General features: G+C 39.5%; 1 protein-coding gene across 2 annotated transcripts; it reads right to left on the reverse strand.

The window, feature by feature from the left end:
- Nucleotides 1-1,848: 1,848 nt before the first annotated feature.
- On the reverse strand, nucleotides 1,849-11,980 carry LOC128203013 (uncharacterized). Of its 2 annotated transcripts, XM_052904252.1 has the most exons (3): nucleotides 11,857-11,980; nucleotides 9,311-9,471; nucleotides 1,849-4,097 (listed from the first exon to the last, which is right to left on the reverse strand). In XM_052904252.1, exons 1-3 carry the CDS (start codon nucleotides 11,876-11,878, stop codon nucleotides 3,129-3,131), a joined length of 1,152 nt encoding a protein of 383 aa, XP_052760212.1. In that variant the 5' UTR covers nucleotides 11,879-11,980; the 3' UTR covers nucleotides 1,849-3,128. The 2 variants fall into 2 exon arrangements, with proteins under 2 accessions (XP_052760212.1, XP_052760213.1); XM_052904253.1 differs by lacking the exon at nucleotides 11,857-11,980 and having other exon boundaries at nucleotides 1,849-4,095; nucleotides 9,311-9,382.
- Nucleotides 11,981-19,335: the final 7,355 nt, after the last annotated feature.

A 19,335-nucleotide genomic window follows, 5' to 3' on the forward strand; every position in this document is an offset into this window, starting at 1 on the left:
AAGGGAAAACTGTTATGCTCGTCTTTTTCAAGGTTCAATAAGCGGTGACTGCAGGGTAAAAACTGTTACGTCCGTCTGTTTCAGGGTTCCATCTGTGATGACAGCATGGCTACTATTGTAATGTTTCAGGGTTCCATCTGCGGTGACTGCATGGCGATGTCGTGTTGTGTCTTGTGTGCCATTTTGTAAATACAGAGATAACTGGAAGCTATTGGCCTTTAACTTGATCAGGGACGTTTCTGTGATAATATCTTGAAGTGATATCATTGTACTGGCCATGCACCTTTCACAGAAATGAACATGAACATGCATGTTTTGCTTTTGTTAACAGAAACACATTACGATTATTTTGCATTGTTAATCATTTGACTAATTCAACGGAAATGTTTTACATACTTGTTCAATATTAAAACATAAGAAATATTTCTAATTATTTTGATAATAATGGCAATATCACTGTTTACTGAGGAATACTAATTTGGGATTGCAGACGACGACTTCTACATCGACCTGTTTTCTTGTATACATTTTAAAAGGTACAGGTAGAAAAAATTGACACAAAATGAGTTTTAAATAAAATTTCACTTAATTATATTATTTATTTTTTTTAGGGGGTGGGGGTGTATTTTAGTTCTAAGAAACAGTCACATATGGTGTCACCTTAATGGGACTATTAGTAAAGTAGCTGTAATGTTTAGTTTACTTTTTGCATACTCTTATCTTTCCTAGATGTGTAGAGATAAAAATGTAAATTTTCAAGAAATATACTTTTCTACATCTTAGTTAAACGAATTTGAAGAAAGCATGTGTGTGTTATCATTTGTAGCTTAAAATTAAAGTTATAAGATACTTACATGTTGATGTCTTTCTTGACTCATTTTTATGTCTCTTCCTGTTCACATGCCGCTTTTCCGGTTGTGCTCCTGCGACTGTTGCGGGTTTCTGTTATAAACCACCAGTCAGCTTTAGCCCTAGTTATGGCCAAAAGGTCAATATGCAAAAATAAGTATTTCACATAGTTACTTGTGGTTGGACAGTAAATTGTCTTCGTATCTAATGGGATTTAACTTTAAATTATTGAGTTAAACTTAGTAGATTACAATTCCAACTATTCCGAAAATAACACGCGATGTTTTGCCATAAAAATACTTGAAATACGCATAAGCATGCATTTGACCCCTATATTTATGAAAGTAGTTCCATTAGTATGCAGGTGGTTGTTTTAAACAAATAAGGCAAACCTTGCCGTGTCAGGCACGCGTCGCGTTTCTGAAATGTGGCTTTCTAAATCCTGTCGGCTTTGTAGCTGACAGTCTAAAAACAATAACTATCGTTTACAAATTCCATTGAGTAACAATTTTCTAGGCTGATCTTAGTACCTGTCGATCCATGCGTTAGTCATATAATGATTACGGACATTAACGCTCTCAATGATAACACAAATGTTCAGCTAAAGCTAAATGTTATTGGTTTATGAATGTTTATATGGGGTTCCTTAAAGTCTCATTATGTTTTCGTGAAGTAAACGTTTTTTTATGCATATCCAAATAACTTCACTAAACCTTTTGGATTTTTTAACACCTAAAATGATAAAAAATATATATTTATCGCAATTACAAAATGCAACAAAACCGAAAGCAAATCTAAATTTAGCGCGCACCAAGTTTTTACAAAATTTGTATATCACGTGATTTTCTGAAAGCCTAAAGTTCTTTGTTGCTTTATACTAATGATTTGCATTTTTCAACTAAGAAGTTTATTGCCGAAAAAATACAGTTAAAGAATAAACAATATTTTGGTTTTAATGGGGTGCGAACCCACAGGACCATGATGAGTTACATTTTTAAGACGATTTTAAATATTGACCATACAATCATAAAATAACGTGATAATTTCAATCAAATTATCGCGCAACAAAGCTGTTGACGCTAATTAATATGGAAAGTGAGGTCTTCAAAAAACGATCTTAACTAGCGGATCAAGGGTGAGGGGGTTGGGTGCGCGAATATAGGCGAAAAGGAGATATAACTCGTTCAAAATGCACCATTTCGGAATAGAAATCATTAAAAGAAAATGAGGGAGTAGCCCCAAACTCCCTCCCAACACTTTAAACGGAATAAATTTCTATTCTGAGGGAGGGGCGCAAGTCAAACGTTGACGCCCCTAAGTTACGCCCCTCTCTAACGTTGAGTCCTGGACCGTCCCTGTTATTTGAGCAAATATCAAGATTTGCTGATGAGTTCCAGCATTTAGTATCTTAGTTTAATACTCCTAATGATTTGTCCCACTTGTTTGTCATACACAAAAAATGCATTCAAGGAGTATCTATCTGCGATTTCTACTACTGTAAACAACATTGATGCTATGCTCCGCCCACTTATCTGCCTCGTTAGCATATAGTAAGTCAGTTAACCAGTTTAGAATTACATTGGTATTTTCAATATATTTCTTTTAAAAAAAGCATCGTGTTGACCTCGGGAATTTTTCAGACATTATATCAGACCCTATCATAGTTATATACTCACTTTTTGTCTGCAATTATTTAATCCGCAATGTATTAAAAAGAATAAAGATTAATAAAACAGTACATACAAGCTTTGACCCGAATTTTACAATGTAAGGAGAATCTATTGTTCAACTTAAAAAAGGCCGTCTTTGTTTATAATAATTATTAATCTGAGTCGAATACTACGTATCACAGAATCTGTATACTTGGCGAACAGTCGATAGTTTGCCAATCATTTATTAATATTTGATTATAGGAATTTCGTTTAGCACAATAGTGAAATGGCTTTTATTCAATGGCGACCCCCTGGCAAAACTCTCAACATTGGTAGATTCATATAAATAAACAATCATCGTTACATATTTCAGCTGAATAACAAACAAGTATACAAACAAGGCATGTTGTTCATCTGCAACACAAATGCAGCCATGCATGTAGATCAATTACACACATTAACTCATGTTTACTGATGTATGCTGTTACACATGCTTCACTCGTTTGTATTTTACTATAATACTCATATATACTCGTAAATATCACATGGCGATTACAAATTTTAATGTTCGTATTAGAAGCTTCTTTTATATTTATATTTAGATCGATGTGTCTGCTGCGCTTTTCTTCAACCGGCCTCACAACCTTTCTGGTAATTACGATTTTTAATACTAACAATTCCATATTCATATTGTGTATACTTCTCTATACACTCGATAACACCAAGGTGATACCTTATAATTTTGTACATTTTTACTAACAAATTATGATTGTAATCTTTGTTTTTATGACTATGACCTTCGGAATTCCCTGCTTTTGTCGTTTGATGAACAGCTAACACTGTCCTTGTAATATCTATCACAGAATATTTCATTTTTCGGGAATAAAAAACTAACCAGTTATCATAAGCTCTCCTTCCAATAACAACCTCGGCGATGTCATGCCATGGGAACGATCTAGTCGTAATAAAATAGTCTTCTGCCCAACCATTAAACAATGTGCCCCTATCTTTTGCAATCTTTGTTATATTATACCAAGCACTTCCTTCATCTGATGTAACATTTTCAACGTTGGTTCTTTTCCCAACCATTAGTGCAGGCTGAGTGAGGTCCAGAGATGTATTTGTGATGATCTGGACAAGGCTGTCTGGAAGAGAGTCGGTGAAGAGGATGTCTGCATTGCTATAGGCATATAAGGTGGTGTTGTATTTCTCCATCACATCTCTGTACATGTATTTCAGAACTGGAACACCTTCAGCAGCAGTGATCAAGACGGGCAAGACCTTCCATCCTTTTCTAGAACAATCTGCAGCAACGTCACTGTCATTAGTAAATACCACCGGTATCACGAAAGGGTTAAGGGACATCCAATTGTACACTGTTATATTATGGACTAGATCTTTTTCGAGATTATAATTCCACGTGGTGAATAACGTCAATAATGGTACACTCTCTTTTTTCAAAATCCTTGTTCTATACTTTTGTAATTGTTCTTTATCCGAGTTGCTATGAATTTTAACAACCCTGATAGTTGTAGGCAATGGTGTGGTCTGTTCTTGCTTTATTCCTCTCCAGGGGAAGAACTCCATCTTCAGGCTCTTGCCAAATTTTAAAAACACAAATAAAAGCATATGTTGTTACAAAAGAGTTGGTTTTCGTTTTAATTTTTTAATTTTTAAAGCAAAGCATCCACTAAAGCTATACGATTCATTAATATATGAATGTTGATGCCTGGTATCATTCGAAAGGGCTCCGTGTAAAAAAATAAATATATTATGACAAAAATAGTTTCTGTCTTCACAGCATGTGTAGAATTTAATAGAGAGTGAACTACAAGGAAAGCTAGATGAAACTCAAGGACATGCCAAAGTGTGTATCACAAATGTTTTTTTTCTTTATTTAACACTTCTTAAAAGTATTAAGGTGAAGTTTGAACCAAGTTTAGGTAATAGTAGTGTTGTTATTTGGTCTTCTAAACGGAAGATAAAACAATGCTCACTATTTAGTGCTGGGTGCGGAATTCCTCTTTCTATCCAATGCGCATGCGCGCGTGTCTTATTGGAAATGTGAAGGTTGTCTTCTGTTTAATGGTTTTTGGCTGACAGAACTCTTTTAAGTGAATAAAACTAATGTGAATCTGTTCTTGCTCCCAATAGGGGTGGCATGAGTTTGAACACTAAGTTAAGTATATGGGTTTTGATTTATAGTTGTTATAGACAGACAGACAGACAGACAGACAGACAGACAGACAGACAGGCAAACTGTTGGCATAAGGAGCTATAGAAAGAGAGTATTTTGACACACAAATAAAAAATACGAAAAAAGCTTGTTAAGGAAACAGTAGTTATCCATGTTTATATGAAAACCTACAGAAACAAGCTCAGTAGCCGAAAGTTTTAACATTAACCTCGTTTAATGGCACAGGGTATTCTCTTCGCCTTATACCAGACATTATAAAATAACTGTTAATTATTAGTCTTCAAACACAGCATTTGCCTCGTCCAATAATATAAAGGCCTCCTCTATAACAGTGACAATATTTATATCGGTTAGAGGCTCCGGACCGAAAAGTGATAAAGATATAAAGCCCGCATTTTAAAGAATTAGCTTAGCTAATTAAACAGGGCCAAAAAATGATAGATTCGCAGCTGGAAATTGGGAAACGGCAGCCATTTTATTTTAAAGTCAGTATTAAAACGTTCGTCGACAGTTTGATCACAAAACTAATTCATAGCTATAGCCTATACAGAAATCAACAACACAATTTAGTGGTAACCGCCGTGTACGTAAAATTTACAAGCGTTTATATTCACTCGGATCAATGCGGAAGAATGTCTTCTGGCGAATAAATGTTTGAGCTGCTAGCTAATGATTTATTATCCATGGAATACATGAATGAAACCGAAGAAATTGATTTACTTTCAAGTCTTGAAGATGAGTCTGTGATAGATTCGCAGCTGGAAATTGGGAAACGGCAGCAATTTTATTTTAAAGTCAGCATTAAAACGTTCGTCGACAGTTTGATCACAAAACTAATTCATAGCTATAGCGTATACAGAAATCAACAACACCATTTAGTGGTAACCGCCGTGTACGTAAAATTTACAAGCGTTTATATTCACTCGGATCAATGCGGAAGAATATCTTCTGGCGAATAAATGTTTGAGCTGCTAGCTAATGATTTATTATCCATGGAATACATGAATGAAACCAAAGAAATTGATTAACTTTCAAGTCTTGAAGATGAGTCTGTGATTGTGCCCCACCCAGTGACGGAATCAAATTCTGGAGAGCAACGTTTTCAGATATTCTCTGAAGAAGACTGTGACAGCTTTATTAAAGAAAATGAAAACAATAACACACAGTATAACACCAAAAGTGATTTAAAACTGTTTTATGATTGTGTGAACAGCATCAGTGAACAGAGAGATCCTGGACAATAAACCAACCCCCTGAGATTGATATCCTTTTGGCCAGGTTTTTTCTTGGTAAGTCAATTAATCACTTATTTTATTCTAATTATCAAATGTGATGGTGATTCATTTTATTGTTAACATATTTTGTATTTTTGAAGATAATTCAACACTAGAGCAAAAACACTCAATGTTTATTTGATAGCTAATTATAGAGCGAAGTCATTGCCTAGTTAATGATCGTGATTCATAAAAGCTGTAGTACTGCCTCTTAACAAAATGTAAGTGTTTAGCCTAGCCTGCATTCTAGCCGGATAGTTAGAAAATCCCTAGTGAATATGCCAGTCCTGATACATGACGGCTAGAACGCAGGCTTGGCATTCGGTTACAAGACGGCTAGACACTACCTAACATAATGTCTAAAAAATAAAATCAAATATGTACGTCTTATTTTCAGCGATTCGGAAGCATGACGGCACAGAATATGAGCCAGGTACTCTTACCAGCATACAATATTCCATTGATCGTTACCTAAAGCAGAAACTTAAGCATTAGGAAAGATGAACTTTTCAGTCATTTCAACCAAATCTTGATTTCCAAGCGAAAACATCTGAAGGCAATGGACAAAGGGAATTTAAAATCTAAAGCTGAGTCACTGACCAAAGAAGAATTCCAACGGTTAAGAGACAGCTTTTTGGCAAAGGTAATGTGACCATTCTTAAATATCAGACATTGGGTATTTGAATTGAGAAAATGATACCTGAGAGAAATAAATTAACAAGAAGATTGTAAAAAAATGTAAATTATTATTGCCAAAATATGTTAATTATTATTGCCAAAATATGCTGACTATTATTGCAAAATATTGCCGACTGTTTGCATTTGTTCTGTTTTGTTTAAAATATAAATATGAATACTTATGATACTTGAAAATCACTTACATATATGCAATCAATGCTAACATATATAGACAAAATATTACAGGTGAGGCACAGATAAAGAGCTGAAAAGGTCACCAGACAATCGAGAGTACATGGAATTTACAGGTATTTGGTTTTGTAAATTGATGGTAAATATTTGTATAACTTGTCATTTGCACTATTGTATATCAACCCCTGAAATATCCACTGACTATAACAGTCCAAGATCTCAGCTCAAGGGTTGATATGGTTTAGAGATGCTATGAAGGCCGATTTAATAGTTGCCATATCATATACTTATTTAGAATATCAGTATATGCAATACTTATTCATGACTAACATATGAATGGAAAATGCATTTTCTTATTGACTTACAGATTTGTAATAAAGTTATTGTTGAATATTTTCAGAGAGAAGTAAACAAACTAGAAAAGGATCCAGCCGAAAATTTAACAGAGAAATGTACCCAAGCTGTTTGCAAAACCTGGAGAGGAACTATGTCCAGTAGCCATCTACTAGGAGTATACACGTCGAAGACCAACCGATATTCTTGATGATAACAGCAGATTTTACCTACAAACAGTTAATACACCAAAAACAGACCTTTGGTATTCTCATCAGCCTTTAGGAAAAAATAAACTTGGGCAAATAATGAAACAACTGACTGAAAAGGGAAGCCTTGAAGGCCGAAAAGTGAAACAAGAAAAATATTTGCTCAAACTCTTGTTCAGGCAGGTCGACCACCAACAGAAATTGCCAATCTAGGAGGTTGGAAAAGCCTACAAACAATTAACGCTTATTCAACCCCTACTTTAGCCAAGCAAGCACAGGCGTCTGATATCATATCTGATTTGATTATGCCATCTTCAAGCACTGCTGATGTTCCTCATTCAGGAAACAAGGTCCAATCCATTGAGCATGACCAGACATCTGTGTTGGCAGATGTCACTCCAGTAATGAACACAAGTAACCATACGTGTAATACGCTTGATGCAAGCCGAAGTATGTCATCCAAGATCTCAAAACAAAACTCAAATCTTTTTGCAGTGTTATGTGGTGCCAATATATATGGGGGTACTTTTAACATTTCCATTGTTTCAGAGAAAATGAAGTTTTAAGACATTGAGAGCTCACAGGAATCACAATAGACATTCTAGTTGTATAAGTATTTTGATACATGGACAAAGAAAAACAGAAACATTGGTTTATTTTCAAAATGCAATGTGTTATACATTTTGATTACATAACATTTCCATAAACATGGTTAAATAAGTTATGTATTTAAGAGTTGTTATTTGTTAATATTTTTTTCATAAATTAAACTAAGGTTAAATTAAGTGTTTAAACTTTGAATCCTTTAAGTGCATGAAGTTATTTAATAGAATTTGTCCTCGGGACAGTCGTATTGGCCCTATGCCTTCGGCCTCGTGCCAATTAGTCTGCCATCGGACAAATAACATGGCCAATATCAAATCACTTATTTATTAACATATATTATAACTCCAGTTCATTTAATACAAACGAATATCGCAGTGTTTACGTGCGTGTTATCACCATAAGGATCGCCAGACGAATTATGTTAATTCGTTCAGAAAGCGTCAAACCAAAACGATCGCCGAATTTTAATTAGGTCATTAATTGATTTTATGTTTAGCAGTTCGTACGTAGCGCTGTATAGTAAAGGGACATTTAATTTTTTGCGTCCAAATTAAGATGGTTGTTTTAGGCAGTTATTTGTTCACAAGACCAAAAATAACAGCAACTATTTCATAATGATAATGAAGTATTTTTCAATAGTATTTTATTATACCACAGTTTACATTGATTATCTATTTGACATCACTTTGACATTTGACATCTCAGTTTGCATCTAAAATAAACATAGTTTAAGCCTAAATAGACGTATATGGTGTTTAGGGTAATGCATATTCTTTTGTGTGACCTAAATCCTGAACAAAATCTTTAACATCCTGGTTTGATCTTAAAGCTAAACTCTGACAGATTGACCGTTTGATTACTTTTTTTATTTTTTCGTTTTCGAAATGTTGCGTAAATGTTGGTAAACCGGTGATATAAGACTGATGATTGAGATTTACGCTCAAAAGATGATGTTTCATTGCAATTAGCGTTACTAACGCTTTAAGAAAAATGAACATTTTTGGCAGTTTTCCAAACAATTGAGATCTATTCTATTGTGTGTTTTTCTATAAGACTGATTTGAAAACACTCATGCAAACATCAGCTGATTCTGAGACAGGAAATAACACAGTTTTCAATTCCGTCAAACTGTAAGAGTGCAGCTGAAATGTTTTGCAGATCCAGGAACTGTTTAAAAGAAGCTAGAGTTGGGGTAACTGCATATATAACTGTTTGTGTAGGTTTCTGGTGAAATAGATACCTCAAAAATGAAACAAGCATCAAATCATGGCTTAAAATGCGTTGTTGTAAACATGTTTTAGGTTATTTTATGACAAATACCTGAAGTTTCACATCAACGACTTTATACACAGCAGACGACTTGATGCCATCAAAATTGTTGATGCAGAGGTAGATGTAGACGGAGAGAGACGCCAGAAAGAGAAGAACTACTCGCCTTTTTGTTACTTTATTGTTGCAAGAGGACATTCTTGAAGTCTGTTCTGGAATGAGCAAGTGATAAAGATGATAAATGAAATGTTCATGTAATCAAATGCGTTCTTGTAGATATTGGTATTTTTAATTAGCATGCCAACATTCTAGGTATGTTCTAAAATTATAGTACTGAATATGTGTAACAGACAATAATATAGCTTCATGTGCCATCAAATGCATTCATATGTAGACAAAAGTTCATGAAAAGGCTTAAAATAGGGTTACCACTTCCTATCATTTTCTAATCTCATGCCCACATTCTAGAGACTTGTTCTTAGATTATACATTAAACATGCGATATAGATAAAAATGACAACTACGAATGGAAATTTCGTTTCAGAAAATACGACCACGTTGGGATATGCAATGATTAAGGGCTTCTGGTTTATATCACCAACCTTAAATGAGATACAATTTAAGATTAGAGATCCTTGGAAAAGGTTTCATAAATGAGGAAATAATATTCTGCAGTCGAGCTTTCTTAATTGGGTGTATATAAGAATGGGGTAAGCTTTCATAATTGGGGATAGGAGATCGCGGGGAAAGCTTTCATATTTGGTGATAGGAGACCCCGAGAAAGGCTTTCATAATTGAGAATTGATTTATGTATTTTCTTTTTTATTATTGTGTTTTGTACATGCACAATGAAATAATAATATGATATTTGTTCATTATAGCCTTACGTCTATCAGTGAGTTTCGATTCCATATATTTGTTAGCTTATTGTGGCTTTCTATTTTAACCGAGTGTACCAACGGGGACGGCGAAAAGTTTGGCAGGCAAACAACAGGAATCAAGCCGTTCAAGGCTTTTTTTCAAAAAATCGCTCAAACCCGCTTGAAAACAGCAGTTTATTTACTCTAATCCTACAATTATTGACTTACAAACTTTTCAAACCTGAAATAAAAACTCCTCTAAGAATTGTTTTTTTTATGTCAGGAAATTGGATAAAAAAAAAAAAAAATATTATTATTTATTTTATTTTTTTATTCATTTTGTGTGTGTGTGTGGGGGGGGGGGGGGGTCTCCTTATCAAATCAGTACAATATTCTATACTACATTAGAATATTATTAAATGCCAGATTCACCTTAAATGCTTTTCTTATCGAGTTAATATTCTTTGAAATGCTTTTTTTGCTTTCAATCACCATGAAAGTCCGCAAAAAGTAGTATCTATTATCAGTTAATGTGATTTCCTACGACAGTTTTGTGTTTGTGGTTTATTGCAAAACGACTATGAAAACAAATCACAGAAACTGCATATTTGAATTTTACGATACACTTTCTTTAGACTTTCAAATAAAACTTTAAAAGGTTATTTTTTTATAAAAAAATAGTATTTGAAGATACATATTTATAGTGAAAGGTGCAAGTTACACGATACAAAAACCTGTATTTAAAGTCGGGTATATGAACACAAAAAAATAATTCAATGAGATATTTCCGAAGAAGGGGAATTAAGTAAATTTGAAATACAATCTATATTTAGTTGTTTTGTTGGTAACTGCGACACTCTTCATTAACATCCTACAAAACCAGTACCGTCCACATAGTCTTTTATGGTCCGGACTAAAAAAACTCCGTTGATAGCTGGTTCAATGTCTTAAAGACTCATGTCTTAAATATGATAGGTCCCGTTCGAATAGGCCAGTACACGTAAATGCTGACTAACTATTAAAAGATAAAATTGTTTTGTCAACTGACCTGAAAAGATCCACCTCCATTCTAAAATGTCATTTTAACACATCTGGGTACATTATTTTCAAAATTTAAAAATATTTTAGATAAGTAAGATTTTGTTAAGAATAGCAGAGACATGAATAACGGTTCAATATGAAAAGATAAGTAAAACAAATGGTTCCATTGTTGTAAAGGTATATAAAAATAAACAATATAAAACTTTTCTTAGTGTGCTATCTCGATTATATGGAAAAATTGATGATAAATGTTATCATTGTACAAATACAAGTACGATAGAAATGTGAAATTTACTCAGCATACTGTGTAATTTTAACCTTGTCTATGCACTTGCAATGCACTGTATATCGTATATGGAAAAGTATGGGCAGGGCCAAAAAGTCGTACGTTAATTTGGATCATCCATTGAACATCGGATTTTAAACATTATGATCAACCACTATTAACAAACATTTTTAGCGCAACATAATTGCATGTAAGCACATACGTCGTTTAGGTAGTTTTGTCGCGATAACCTGATTAATATTCAAAAAAAGCAATATTTCGACAAACTTATTCACTTTCATTATACATTCTCAGATTTGGAACAAAAACTGTTTGCGCTTTACTCAAAACGAATAATTCATTTTAAATTCAGTTGAACGAAGGGTTCGCATTCAACGCCTTTATAAAAAGAACAGGCAAGTTTGTAATACCTTGAGATCTCCAGATATCCATACAATTTTTTACAGCAGAAATACATATATTCAAGATCCTATTGTTCAAAGACTAGTTAATTAAGAGTATTTAATTTCAAATGCTATCGAGTTTCAACTTTCATTTATTTATTTTTTTTTCTAATTGGTTTCCCATTTCAATATAAGTGAACACGAATGTTTAAAATCAAACCGTACTGTTATTCAAAATGACAATCAGTAAGTTTATGTAGCACACTAAATGAATTAAACTTATGGGCATATCTTTAACTTATGTCTATACCAAGTCTTTACCAAGTCTTTACCCATTTTTTACAAAATTGTCTGCTTCAATTATCCACCATTGAATTGGCTATCAACATTCAATAATCTTTTAACTTCTTTTCCATTATTGTCTATTATGCTCTCATGGGTGAAGATGTGAATCGGGTTAGGGTTATAGGGTTAGGGTTAGGGTTAGGGTTAGGGCTGTGGTTAGGCCTTATGTGCGGCTGACAGTTGACAGCCAGCTAAAAGTTGGCAGCCAGCTGGCAGCCTGTTAACAGCTAACAGTTGGCAGCCAGCTGGCAATTGACAGCCAGCTAACAGTTGGCAGCCACTTTATACTTAGCCATGAAGAGCCTAGCTCGACCTTTGGCAGCCGCCTTGTGTACGGCTGCCAGCTGGCAATTGGCAGCCAGCTAACAGTTGGCAGCCAGCTGGCAGCCTGTTAACAGCTAACAGTTGGCAGCCAGCTGGCAATTGACAGCCAGCTAACAGTTGGCAGCCACTTTATACTTAGCCATAAAGAGCCTAGCTCGACCTTTGGCAGCCGCCTTGTGTACGGCTGCCAGCTGGCAATTGACAGCCAGCTAACAGTTGGCAGCCAGCTGGCAGCCTGTTAACAGCTAACAGTTGGCAGCCAGCTGGCAATTGACAGCCAGCTAACAGTTGGCAGCCACTTTAAACTTAGCCATGAAGAGCCTAGCTCGACCTTTGGCAGCCGCCTTGTGTACGGCTGCCAGCTGGCAATTGGCAGCCAGCTAACAGTTGGCAGCCATCTGGCAGCCTGTTAACAGCTAACAGTTGGCATCCAGCTGGCAATCGACAGCCAGCTAACAGTTGGCAGCCACTTTAAACTTAGCCATGAATAGGCTAGCTCGACCTTTGGCAGCCGCCTTGTGTACGGCTGCCAGCTGGCAATTGACAGCCAGCTAACAGTTGGCAGCCAGCTGGCAGCCTGTTAACAGCTAACAGTTGGCAGCCAGCTGGCAATTGACAGCCAGCTAACAGTTGGCAGCCACTTTAAACTTAGCCATGAAGAGCATAGCTCGACCTTTGGCAGCCGCCTTGTGTACGGCTGCCAGCTGGCAATTGGCAGCCAGCTAACAGTTGGCAGCCAGCTGGCAGCCTGTTAACAGCTAACAGTTGGCATCCAGCTGGCAATCGACAGCCAGCTAACAGTTGGCAGCCACTTTAAACTTAGCCATGAATAGGCTAGCTCGACCTTTGGCAGCCGCCTTGTGTACGGCTGCCAGCTGGCAATTGACAGCCAGCTAACAGTTGGCAGCCAGCTGGCAGCCTGTTAACAGCTAACAGTTGGCAGCCAGCTGGCAATTGACAGCCAGCTAACAGTTGGCAGGCAGGCAATTTATTTTAAAAGCAAAATACACCTAGGGTTAGGCTAGGGTTACGGACATAGATTTTATAAAAAAAAAAAAGTGCATCCAGCGTACTTTCCAAAATCATCGTAGGACATAAGTGAACATATTTGTATAGTATACTTAACTCATGTTTGGCAAAACACTTAAAAAAAAAAAAAAAAAAAAAAAAAAAAAAAAACGATTTTTTTTTAACATGCTTGCCTCCTGTGGTTTATTCTGTCTGTCTGTCTGTCTGTCTGTCTGTCTGTCTGTCTGTCTGTCTGTCTGTCTGTCTGTCTGTCTGTCTGTCTGTCTGTCTGTCTGTCTGTCAGGCTGTCTGCAAAGCTGTGATAGGACATGGCTCAGTGTTTGTCAATTTGCTCTACAATGGCATTTGATGAATAGCGGCATTTGTTCAATGGTGGCCTTTGCGAAACAGGGGCAATTTGCTTAACGGTGCCCTTTGCGAAACAGGGGCATTCTGCTCGATGGTGGCCTTTGCGAAACAGGGGCAATTTGCTTGATGAGGACGCTATAGGGTTAGGGTTAGGGTTAGGGTTAGGGTTAGGGTTTTGCACGGGAATATGCAGTCCGAAACGGGAATATGCAGTCCGAAACGGGAAAATGCAGATTTAGGCACTTTACAGTTGGCAACCAGCTGCCAATTGGCAGCCAGTTTACAGTTGGCATCCAGCTGACAATTGGCAGCTGGCAATTGGCAGCCAGTTGACAGTATACAGCCGCTTTGGCAGCCGCCTTGTGAACGTCTGCCAGCTGGCAATTGGCAGCCAGCTAACAGTTGGCTACCAGCTGTTAACAGCTAACAGTTGGCAGCCAGCTGGCAATTGGCATCCAGCTGACAATTGGCAGCTGGCAATTGGCAGCCAGTTGACAGTATACAGCCGCTTTGGCAGCCGCCTTGTGAACGTCTGCCAGCTGGCAATTGGCAGCCGGCTGACAGTTGGCAACCAGCTGTTAACAGCTAACAGTTGGCAGCCAGCTGGCAATTGGCAGCCGGCTAAAGACAATTGGCAGCTGGCAATTGGCAGCCAGTTGACAGTATACAGCCGCTTTGGCAGCCGCCTTGTGAACGGCTGCCAGCTGGCAATTGGCAGCCAGCTAACAGTTGGCAACCAGCTGTTAACAGCTAACAGTTGGCAGCCAGCTGGCAATTGGCAGCCGGCTAAAGACAATTGGCAGCTGGCAATTGGCAGCCAGTTGACAGTCCCGGACTGCATATTCCCGTTTCAACCAAAATCCTATTTGCGGCCTCATTCTGCAGGTGAAAAGGCCACCGTTAAGCAAATTGCCCCTGTTTATAGCAAAGGCCACCATTGAACAAAATGCAGCTACTCATCAATTGCCGTTGTAGAGCAAATTGCCCCTGTTTCGCAAAGGCCACCATTGAGCAGAATGCCCCTGTTTCGCAAAGGCCACCGTTAAGCAAATTGCCCCTGTTTCGCAAAGGCCACCATTGAACAAATTGCCGCTATTCATCAAATGCCATTGTAGAGCAAATTGACAACTGTAAACTGGCTGCCAATTGCCAGCTGGCTGCCAACTGTTAGCTGTTAACAGCTGGTTGCCAACTGTTAGCTGGCTTCCAATTGCCAGCTGGCAGCCGTTCACAAGGCGGCTGCCAAAGCGGCTGTATACTGTCAACTGTCAACAGTTGGCAGCCAGCTGGCAATTGACAGCCAGCTAACAGTTGGCAGGCAGGCAATTTATTTTAAAAGCAAAATACACCTAGGGTAAGGCTAGGGTTACGGACATAAATTTTATAAAAAAAAAAAGTGTATCCAGCGTACATCCCAAAATCATCGTAGGACATTAGTGAACATATTTGTATAGTATACTTAACTCATGTTTGGCAAAACACTTAAAAAAAAAAAAAAAAAAAAAAAAAAAAAAACGATTTTTTTTTTTTTAACATGATTGCCTCCTGTGGTTTATTCTGTCTGTCTGTCTGTCTGTCTGTCTGTCTGTCTGTCTGTCTGTCTGTCTGTCTGTCTGTCTGTCTGTCTGTCTGTCTGTCTGTCTGTCAGGCTGTCTGCAAAGCTGTGATAGGACATGGCTCAGTGTTTGTCAATTTGCTCTACAATGGCATTTGATGAATAGCGGCATTTGTTCAATGGTGGCCTTTGCGAAACAGGGGCAATTTGCTTAACGGTGGCCTTGGCGAAACAGGGGCATTCTGCTCAATGGTGGCCTTTGCGAAACAGGGGCAATTTGCTTGATGAGGACGCTATAGGGTTAGGGTTAGGGTTAGGGTTAGGGTTAGGGTTAGGGTTAGGGTTATACTTTTATCTGGAAAATGAGGGTCATTTTGGAGTTTGTGGGTCATTTCTGGAAAAGGGTTAGGGTTAGGGTTAGGGTTAGGGTTAGGGTTAGGGTTAGGGTTAGGGTTAGGGTTAGGGTTAGGGTTAGGGTTAGGGTTAGGGTTTTGCACGGGAATATGCAGTCCGAAACGGGAATATGCAGTCCCAAACGGGAAAATGCAGATTTAGGCACTTTACAGTTGCCAACCAGCTGCCAATTGGCAGCCAGTTTACAGTTGGCATCCAGCTGACAATTTGCAGCTGGCAATTGGCAGCCAGTTGACAGTATACAGCCGCTTTGGCAGCCGCCTTGTGAACGTCTGCCAGCTGGCAATTGGCAGCCAGCTAACAGTTGGCAACCAGCTGTTAACAGCTAAAAGTTGGCAGGGTTAGGGTTAGGGTTAGGGTTAGGGTTAGGGTTAGGGTTAGGGTTAGGGTTAGGGTTAGGGTTAGGGTTAGGGTTAGGGTTAGGGTTAGGGTTAGGGTTAGGGTTAGGGTTAGGGTTAGGGTTAGGGTTAGGGTTAGGGTTAGGGTTAGGGTTAGGGTTAGGGTTAGGGTTAGGGTTAGGGTTAGGGTTAGGGTTAGGGTTAGGGTTAGGGTTAGGGTTAGGGTTAGGGTTAGGGTTAGGGTTAGGGTTAGGGTTAGGGTTAGGGTTAGGGTTAGGGTTAGGGTTAGGGTTAGGGTTAGGGTTAGGGTTAGGGTTAGGGTTAGGGTTAGGGTTAGGGTTAGGGTTAGGGTTAGGGTTAGGGTTAGGGTTAGGGTTAGGGTTAGGGTTAGGGTTAGGGTTAGGGTTAGGGTTAGGGTTAGGGTTAGGGTTAGGGTTAGGGTTAGGGTTAGGGTTAGGGTTAGGGTTAGGGTTAGGGTTAGGGTTAGGGTTAGGGTTAGGGTTAGGGTTAGGGTTAGGGTTAGGGTTAGGGTTAGGGTTAGGGTTAGGGTTAGGGTTAGGGTTAGGGTTAGGGTTAGGGTTAGGGTTAGGGTTAGGGTTAGGGTTAGGGTTAGGGTTAGGGTTAGGGTTAGGGTTAGGGTTAGGGTTAGGGTTAGGGTTAGGGTTAGGGTTAGGGTTAGGGTTAGGGTTAGGGTTAGGGTTAGGGTTAGGGTTAGGGTTAGGGTTAGGGTTAGGGTTAGGGTTAGGGTTAGGGTTAGGGTTAGGGTTAGGGTTAGGGTTAGGGTTAGGGTTAGGGTTAGGGTTAGGGTTAGGGTTAGGGTTAGGGTTAGGGTTAGGGTTAGGGTTAGGGTTAGGGTTAGGGTTAGGGTTAGGGTTAGGGTTAGGGTTAGGGTTAGGGTTAGGGTTAGGGTTAGGGTTAGGGTTAGGGTTAGGGTTAGGGTTAGGGTTAGGGTTAGGGTTAGGGTTAGGGTTAGGGTTAGGGTTAGGGTTAGGGTTAGGGTTAGGGTTAGGGTTAGGGTTAGGGTTAGGGTTAGGGTTAGGGTTAGGGTTAGGGTTAGGGTTAGGGTTAGGGTTAGGGTTAGGGTTAGGGTTAGGGTTAGGGTTAGGGTTAGGGTTAGGGTTAGGGTTAGGGTTAGGGTTAGGGTTAGGGTTAGGGTTAGGGTTAGGGTTAGGGTTAGGGTTAGGGTTAGGGTTAGGGTTAGGGTTAGGGTTAGGGTTAGGGTTAGGGTTAGGGTTAGGGTTAGGGTTAGGGTTAGGGTTAGGGTTAGGGTTAGGGTTAGGGTTAGGGTTAGGGTTAGGGTTAGGGTTAGGGTTAGGGTTAGGGTTAGGGTTAGGGTTAGGGTTAGGGTTAGGGTTAGGGTTAGGGTTAGGGTTAGGGTTAGGGTTAGGGTTAGGGTTAGGGTTAGGGTTAGGGTTAGGGTTAGGGTTAGGGTTAGGGTTAGGGTTAGGGTTAGGGTTAGGGTTAGGGTTAGGGTTAGGGTTAGGGTTAGGGTTAGGGTTAGGGTTAGGGTTAGGGTTAGGGTTAGGGTTAGGGTTAGGGTTAGGGTTAGGGTTAGGGTTAGGGTTAGGGTTAGGGTTAGGGTTAGGGTTAGGGTTAGGGTTAGGGTTAGGGTTAGGGTTAGGGTTAGGGTTAGGGTTAGGGTTAGGGTTAGGGTTAGGGTTAGGGTTAGGGTTAGGGTTAGGGTTAGGGTTAGGGTTAGGGTTAGGGTTAGGGTTAGGGTTAGGGTTAGGGTTAGGGTTAGGGTTAGGGTTAGGGTTAGGGTTAGGGTTAGGGTTAGGGTTAGGGTTAGGGTTAGGGTTAGGGTTAGGGTTAGGGTTAGGGTTAGGGTTAGGGTTAGGGTTAGGGTTAGGGTTAGGGTTAGGGTTAGGGTTAGGGTTAGGGTTAGGGTTAGGGTTAGGGTTAGGGTTAGGGTTAGGGTTAGGGTTAGGGTTAGGGTTAGGGTTAGGGTTAGGGTTAGGGTTAGGGTTAGGGTTAGGGTTAGGGTTAGGGTTAGGGTTAGGGTTAGGGTTAGGGTTAGGGTTAGGGTTAGGGTTAGGGTTAGGGTTAGGGTTAGGGTTAGGGTTAGGGTTAGGGTTAGGGTTAGGGTTAGGGTTAGGGTTAGGGTTAGGGTTAGGGTTAGGGTTAGGGTTAGGGTTAGGGTTAGGGTTAGGGTTAGGGTTAGGGTTAGGGTTAGGGTTAGGGTTAGGGTTAGGGTTAGGGTTAGGGTTAGGGTTAGGGTTAGGGTTAGGGTTAGGGTTAGGGTTAGGGTTAGGGTTAGGGTTAGGGTTAGGGTTAGGGTTAGGGTTAGGGTTAGGGTTAGGGTTAGGGTTAGGGTTAGGGTTAGGGTTAGGGTTAGGGTTAGGGTTAGGGTTAGGGTTAGGGTTAGGGTTAGGGTTAGGGTTAGGGTTAGGGTTAGGGTTAGGGTTAGGGTTAGGGTTAGGGTTAGGGTTAGGGTTAGGGTTAGGGTTAGGGTTAGGGTTAGGGTTAGGGTTAGGGTTAGGGTTAGGGTTAGGGTTAGGGTTAGGGTTAGGGTTAGGGTTAGGGTTAGGGTTAGGGTTAGGGTTAGGGTTAGGGTTAGGGTTAGGGTTAGGGTTAGGGTTAGGGTTAGGGTTAGGGTTAGGGTTAGGGTTAGGGTTAGGGTTAGGGTTAGGGTTAGGGTTAGGGTTAGGGTTAGGGTTAGGGTTAGGGTTAGGGTTAGGGTTAGGGTTAGGGTTAGGGTTAGGGTTAGGGTTAGGGTTAGGGTTAGGGTTAGGGTTAGGGTTAGGGTTAGGGTTAGGGTTAGGGTTAGGGTTAGGGTTAGGGTTAGGGTTAGGGTTAGGGTTAGGGTTAGGGTTAGGGTTAGGGTTAGGGTTAGGGTTAGGGTTAGGGTTAGGGTTAGGGTTAGGGTTAGGGTTAGGGTTAGGGTTAGGGTTAGGGTTAGGGTTAGGGTTAGGGTTAGGGTTAGGGTTAGGGTTAGGGTTAGGGTTAGGGTTAGGGTTAGGGTTAGGGTTAGGGTTAGGGTTAGGGTTAGGGTTAGGGTTAGGGTTAGGGTTAGGGTTAGGGTTAGGGTTAGGGTTAGGGTTAGGGTTAGGGTTAGGGTTAGGGTTAGGGTTAGGGTTAGGGTTAGGGTTAGGGTTAGGGTTAGGGTTAGGGTTAGGGTTAGGGTTAGGGTTAGGGTTAGGGTTAGGGTTAGGG

Source organism: Mya arenaria, chromosome 9 (assembly GCF_026914265.1).
Source record: "Mya arenaria isolate MELC-2E11 chromosome 9, ASM2691426v1".
In the NCBI taxonomy this organism is placed as follows: domain Eukaryota; kingdom Metazoa; phylum Mollusca; class Bivalvia; order Myida; family Myidae; genus Mya; species Mya arenaria.

Excerpts from the sequence above, each read along its gene's own strand:
- LOC128203013 (XM_052904252.1), bottom strand. The coding sequence starts at position 11,878 with ATGGATATCTGGAGATCTCAAG. Across the intron at positions 9,472-11,856 it reads GGATATCTGGAGATCTCAAG|AACAGACTTCAAGAATGTCC; the intron begins GTATTACAAACT and ends TGCTCATTCCAG. Across the intron at positions 4,098-9,310 it reads TCGTTGATGTGAAACTTCAG|AGCCTGAAGATGGAGTTCTT; the intron begins GTATTTGTCATA and ends AAATTTGGCAAG.